Below are 7,364 nucleotides of genomic sequence, written 5' to 3' on the forward strand. Positions count from 1 at the left end.
TGTTATAATTAAAGATTACGAAAGTATCAATGATATGAATAAAACAAAAATGAACTTGCTCACAAAATTGTAACATATCAAAATAGGGTTTACCTACTCCAACTTTAGTTTTTAAGACTAAATAAAACTGAGGATCCATTGTTGTTTTGTTCTTGAAACAGGGTCTTGTTCTCCAGTCCACACTGGCCTTGAACTCCCTAGTCACCCAGGCTAGTCTCAAATGCCTATTGTTGCTCCTACCATAACCTCCAGAATGTTGGGATAGTTTTGTTTTGTTTTGTTTTGTTTTTACATTCATGTTTTTAGACAAGGTCTTGCTATGTAGTTCAGGCTGGCCTTGGAACTTTTAGTGATCGTCCTGCCTCAGCCTCACAAGTGCTGAGGGGGAACTACCCGCTTGGGCCCCCCTCCTGTCCCTCTCTTGGACAGGAGCTTTCTTTCTCTCAATAAATATATTCTGTTCATAAAAAAAAAAAAAAAAAACAAGTGCTGGGATTACAAATGTGCAACACCATGCCTGGGAACACCAGTTTTTCAGAGTGATTAATAAATGTGTATAACTTACTAACTAAGATATAATGCAAAGTTAATTATATTCAAAACAAAACATGAATTTCAAAGTAGTAGACCACTAGTAGGTTATTAAGGAGAGTAAGTACATTCAAAACATACAATCCATGTTTCATGGGAGCTTGTTTGGAGATTCTAGCAGGGGAGCGCAGCTACTCATATATCCTTGACTGAGGAACGGTCCTCCTCTATCAGGGGTGGTTGTCCTCTTCAACCGAGCACACAGCTTCAGGAGGGATGCACATGGATTGTTGAAGGAGGAAGGGGGCACCTGCTTAGCGAGCCAGATCAGCCAACTCAACCCTGGCGATCAATAGGGTAACACATGTCACAGCCAGATCACCCTCACATCCTATAATCCATGTTTCATATAGATACTGAAGGCCACTATTCATTCCTGTTGTCCTTAGTGCTAGAGTCAGAGGAAAAACACTGTTAGCCTGTAAGGTCCCAGCATGGCACTTACATACTCTCTAAGAATTCATGACTGAAGATAATGCTTTCCTCTAGGGAAAAGAAAATAAGAGTGAAAATTTAACATCAAGTATTTGTCATTATTTATTTAGCACTTGGTGTTATGCACCAGGACCCTGTTAGGTTTTGGGTTTTTTTGTTTGTTTTTGTTTTCTGCGGAACCAGGGATTGAACTCAGGCACACATTTATTCTACTGAGCCATCTCCCCATCCCAGGACCCTGTTAGGTACTTTAACTCACCTAATTTTCACAAAGTAATTCAAAAATCTTGTATTACACATGAAATTTTGAGAGCTTTTTGCAAATATATATTATAGACATGAAATACAAAAGTAAACTCTAAAGGGAGAATTTAAACCCAGGTCTACACCATGTGCTTTTTGCAATACAGAACAGTAACAAATAGTGGGTAACTAAGTAGTAGGGGTGTCTGCCTGGTGTGCTCAAGGCCTGAGTTCAAACTCCATTACCACACAAAAAAGATACTACATATATACATATATATATATATATATATATAACAAATTAGTCATTTTAGGTGCTTTTTTTTTAATGCTCAGTAAATGCTAACAATCTTATGAAACTACTCAGTCAAAATACATTTGAATTATTTTTGGTTCCCCCTTTTCTCAGACCTTACAATCTATCTATTACCACATCTTCTTGGATCTACCTTCAAAACTGGGGAAATAGCTCAGTGGTCCAAGCACCTGCCTGGCAAGTGCAAGGACCTGAGTTCGATCCCTGCTACCAGCAGGCTACCAAAACTGGGCGTGGTGGCACATGCCTATGATCTCAGCGCTGGGGAAGCTGAGACCAGAGGAACACTACAAGACGAGCTATGTAGCAAGACCTTGTACCAAATAAATACAAGATTTTTTTAAAAAAAGAATTCAGGGTCTGATGCTGCAGAGCACTGCAGCCAGGGTTCAATCCCCAGTGCTATGCCAGCCCTGCCCCCTGGGCACTCTGAGACAGCGATTGGGACTGGGCGTGGTGGTGTGGGCCTGTAATCCCAGCACTCAAGAGGCTGAAAACAGGAGGATCACTATGAATCCAATCTATGTAATGAGGCCCTGTAGACCCTATATCCCCTGTACTAAAGGCATTTTAAAAAAAAATTTCAGGGCCAGGGAGTTAGCACAGTAGAATTAGCACTTGCCTGGCAAACACAGAATCCTGAGTTCAATCCCTGGTACCGCAAAAAAAAAAAAAAAATCTTCATTATATTTTGATGATGTTTCAAAATATACCACCACCGTTGATTATCTCCAGCCAGAATTTATTTATTTATGTATGTATGTATGTATGTATGTATGTATGTATGTATTTTCAGAACCGAGTATTAAACTCAGGCCCTTGCACTTGCCAGGGAAGCACTTATTCCACTGAGCCATCTCCCCGGCCCTGAACTTATTTTTAAAAAACAAACAAACTATAACTTTGTCCCTACTTGTTCCCTCCAGGTCTATTCTGTATCCTTCAACCTTCCATAGGGTTTCTTCTACAGGTGGTGTTCCTCCTGTGTTCTCTGCTCTAAGCATTCCAATGGCTGCCCATCTTGCTGAGGTTAAAAAAAAAAAAAAAAAAAAATCTTTACATCTTTACACTGGGCATGACTCAGTACTTCAGACATCATTTCTTCTATTCTCTTCCTCTATTCATCATACCACCCTCTTCTTACTCCTCCAATATCTGAAGCATCTCCCTTCCACTGGCTGTCCCCTCTGCCCAAAACGCTCCTCATGGTACCACCTTCTCAGGTTTTAGCTCAAAAGGTACTTTATCAGTGCAGCCTTTCTTCTCCTTTCGTTATTCCATATCCTCTTTACCCTATTCAAGATATTTATTACCTTCCAATATTGTAGATATTTACTGTTTTAGCAGATTAAGATCTGTTTTGATCACTTTTGTGTCTTTATTTTTATTTATTTATTTATTTATTTATTTTTGTGGTGGAACCAGGGATTGAACTCAGGCCCTTGTGCTTACCAGACAAGTGCTTATTCTACTGAGCCATTTCCCTGGCCCTACACTTTTGTATCTTTAATAGTGCCTGTTCTAGAAAAGAATTTGGTGTGAGATAGGTGTTTAAAAAATACTTCTTCAATGAATATATGAATCACTAATGCCAAAACTCAGATTCATAGATATCCAGCATAAAGTACTGCCCTACCCTACTTAATCTTAACACCTTTTTCACAGAATTCTAGCATTTTTATGTAAATATCTAAACATCCCCACTTCACACAAATACACTCCCCATCCAAATCTAAGGCCTTTAATTTTTATTTACTTGTTTGCTTTTTATTTATGCTTTTCCATAAGCCAGTAACTTTTAAATAATGAGCAATTTGTTTCTATTATCTCATAAAAATTCTTTCTTTCTCTTTCTTTTTTTTTTTTTTTTTTTTTTTTTTGTGGGACTGGGGGATTGAACTCAGGCCCCTGACAAGCACTTATTCTACTGAGCTATTTCCCCGACCCATATAAAAGTTCTTTCCTTCTGCTCTTCTCTCTATTATCTAACAATTAATTCTCTGGTACTACTCAAAAAATATCCACCACCCCTCAACCCCCCCACCCCAAAATAAGAAACACTCTGGAGTGTTACTTATAGTCTATCATCAATAAGGGTACATGTTTTTATGGGGTCTCTTATATACAGAAAATATTCTCAAACATTACTAGCATTCCTTCTCCAATTTTTTTTATGACTATAAAGCACTGTAATATCTTGGATCTCTTTTTTTTTCCCCCATAAATTACCTATTCTCACTGGCGGAGGAGGGGAGCAAAACTACAGTCTATTAACTGAAATGGGCAAAGAATACATAGACAATAAAGAAGTTTTTGGTACAATGTAGCAATTTCCTTACTCCAAAAATCTGAAGGAGGAAGTGGTAAAGGCATGTCAGGTACAGGAGAGCTTGGATCGCCTTTAACAACTCCTCCCTGACAACTTGAAAGAGCAGGACTGACAGGTTCTCCAAGGGACAAATCAACTGAATATTAAAGGAATCTTTGACACTGATGTTAATGACTTTAGATATTTAGAAATTACAAAAGGAAGGCACCAACTGATCCATATTTCATCTAATTCAACTCTCTTTTTTTGAAAAAATTCCAATAACAAAATTAATTATGTTCTGATGTAAAGATATTATTTTTTAAATCTTCTAATTGTGCTAATATATATGAGGACAAAAACCATATATTATTTCAAATTCTCCCCACTGCCAAAAAATACACATTTATTATGTTCAGATAATATAGCACAGCTGAGTGGGATGATGAAAGCCTAGCTACTTGAGGAAAGAGGATCTTGAGTTCAAGGCCAGCCTGAACAACTTAGTAAGGCCCTGTCTTAAGGGGGGTGGTGCAGGATGCGGCTCGGTGGCAGAACACCACTGGATGGGTTTGGTCCTTATTACTGCACTAAAACACAGACAACACAGTCCAGTTCTTAAGTTTCTTCTAATTTTATTTTAATTTTATTTATTTTTTGGGGGGGGGCAGCTCAGCCCACCAGGGGGTGGGGCTGGCTGGCATGTGGTGCTGGGGGATTGGACCCCGGTCCCTGTGCTTTGCTAAGCTTGTTCTAAGTAGGTGCTTTAGACCACTGAGCCATCTCACCAGCCCCAGTTTCTTCTAATTTAATTTTAGCCCAAACTAAAAGACACAGTAGTGCCTTTAATGTGATGATGAGCACCAATGGGAAACCTGAACCATTAAGGTAAAGAACTGAAGACTGACAACACTTCAGTCTTTACACTGGTACCACTTTACACTGGTAAACAGAAACAGTTAAGCATCAGTGAAGTGGATCCACAGAGACATGGTGGGCTGGAAATTCTCAATTTCCTTCATCAAGCAGGAAGGCAGGTATTGTTTTCCTATTTTTGACTAAATTTGTGTGGTCAAAATTTTACCTTTCCTAAACTGCAAACAAAAGTGTAATTTAAGCACCTACACTTAAACACCTACATACAAAAGCATTTCCAGGGCTGGGTTCAATGCCTGGTTCCACCAAAAAAAAAAAAAAAAGGATTTCCACAACTGTGAAACATTAAAGTTTAAAAAAAAAAACCCTTATCCTTAACATGGCCTTGAAGTCTGAAATCTCCATGTTCATTCACAAAAATGAAGGTTTTTAAGTACTCAAATTTGTTAGGTACTATATAGACGTGATCAGTTCATTCTGAGAAAACTTTAAAATATCATGTAAACTATTAAAAGTCATATAATAATCAGAATGAAAAGGTTGCAAAAGAATGTAAACATAACTAGAAACACAAAAACTCATTAAAACTATGGGTCACTCCCTGACCTCATTCAACCGTGCATCCATCATCTCCCAGAGGCCCTCTCTGACTACCCCATCCAAGAGAGTTGTCCTTGCTGACTGTGGTGACACATGCCCACAATCCTAGGGCTCTGGAGGCTGAGGAAGGAGAATCACTGTGCATTCCAAGGCAAACCAAACTACATAAGTCTCAAAACAAATCAGTTATCCTTACCATACTCTAGTCCAGTACCCTGACATTTTCCCTCATAGCAGTTGCTATCATAGGCCATTACATAGCTACAGTTGTTGACTATTTGCCATCCAACTAAAACATAAACTGATGTGGACAGAACTTTGTCAATTTTGTTATTCCCTCCAGCTAGATGTACAAGACTGGTAAAAAAACAAAAAAGCTGAAGCACCAATAGGTTAAAGGATTTCCTCAAGATCATAGAAGTATAACCCTGTCTGCTATAACTTGCCTCTTTGCTCTTTCCCTAGCCACTTTCACTCCACCAAACCAACCTGTTTCAGCACATGATTCTATATAACAGATTTTTTTAGTGCTCAAAAAAAAAAGATGTTACCAAAAAAAGTGGTACAATGTGTAGCATTTTAACCTCAAGTGTTTCACAAATCAAAAGTGAACTCAAATTTCATAAGCATACAGGATCATCACCTTAAACAGAAAGGCACAACCACTCAGTTCTTTTTAAATTCATCCAGGAATTAGTGCGTAAGTTTTAAGAACAACCCACGTACCGACTGAAAACCCACTTAACCAACCTAGAAAGGCCTATTTATTAACCTTGCTTCCATTCTTTTCAAGGCCCTCTACAGCTCCTCTCTGGACATACTTTATCTGGCAATTTATGCAAAGGAATGTAACTCATTGATGCCCCTGTAGTTTCTTTAAAAGTAATCTATCAAATCTCACAAAACACTGAACAGGAAAATTAACTCTTGGTAAGTTTTAGATTTGAGAACAGTAACTGTCTCTGAGGCACTGTCCGAGTTCCTTGGTTCAAAACCCAAGAATCTGAAAGAAAACTCGGAGGAAAAGGAAAAGAGTGGGAAAGGGTGGAGCTGCAATATTTACATAGGGAAATATGTAAAAAGGGAATTGACTTTTCTAAGCCACTTTGCCCCAAGTCCGTTTCACGCCAAAGGGCCGGGCCTCACTGACACAACTTGGGCTGTCTTCTTGGATCTCTTTCCTCGCAGAGTGAGGAGCCAAATGCCAGCACCTCTTGCGGGGTACGTCCCTAACCTACAATGGGACACGCTAGTACAGGACGATCTGCTCGGCGCCTCTCAACACTGTCACCTCAATTAGTTAACTTAAAGGGACGCCCCGGGATGCTCCACCGCAAGAGTTGCACTGAGACCCGGAGCGGGGCGGGAGACAGCAGAGGAAAAGGCGCGGGCAGGGTAAACAACGCTTTAGGAGAGATAGTGAGAACCCGGGTGGAAGAAGCAGCAGGGTCAGCTAAAGCGAACGGCCGAGGGGCAGCGGCTCGGGGCTGGGTGGGTCGGGCGCGAGCACAGGGGGAGGGAACGCGCGCGGCGGGGGGAGGGGGAGTGTGTCCGGGGCGGGGCGGAAGGGAGCGAAGAGGCGGGATGGAGAGGGCCCGGCCGGGAGGGTCCTTACCTGCAGCTCCGCCCGCTCCACCTCCCACTGGGCTCTCTCCACCTCGAAGCGGGCCCACTCGTGCTGCAGGAAGTGCAGGATCCCCGGGAGGCTGTACTGGGCTCGGGCCGCCCCCGCCGTAGCCGCCCCGTCGCCGGCCGCGGCAGCCTCTGCCAGAGGCCCGAGCCCCTTAGCACCGCCGGCGCCCGGGTGGTTGTTGTTGAAGAAGACGCCGGGACCCGCCTGCTCGTCCATGGCGGCCTCAGAAACCCAGGGAGCTGCCTGGGCGCCCAGCAGAGGAGGCAAAGGCAGCGGCCAGCAGCGCCTCCTCCTCCCTCCGCCGCTCCCCGCCCACACCCCAGTCAGCACAGAGCAGCAGCCTGGGCGCGGGGGCCGGCCGA

General features: G+C 42.0%; 1 protein-coding gene across 2 annotated transcripts in view; it reads right to left on the reverse strand.

Annotated features, from left to right (window-relative positions):
• The window catches only part of Strn (striatin), a 148,817-nt gene extending 141,453 nt beyond the window's left edge, over positions 1-7,364 (reverse strand). For both annotated transcript variants that reach the window (XM_004627613.2, XM_023711266.1), the window contains exon 1: positions 6,985-7,364. In XM_004627613.2, coding sequence (XP_004627670.1) covers positions 6,985-7,218 — 234 coding nt within the window. In that variant the 5' untranslated portion in view covers positions 7,219-7,364. The remainder of the gene's footprint in view (positions 1-6,984) is intronic.

This window comes from Octodon degus, unplaced genomic scaffold (genome assembly GCF_000260255.1).
Source record: "Octodon degus isolate 3935 unplaced genomic scaffold, OctDeg1.0 scaffold00020, whole genome shotgun sequence".
In the NCBI taxonomy this organism is placed as follows: Eukaryota; Metazoa; Chordata; class Mammalia; order Rodentia; family Octodontidae; genus Octodon; species Octodon degus.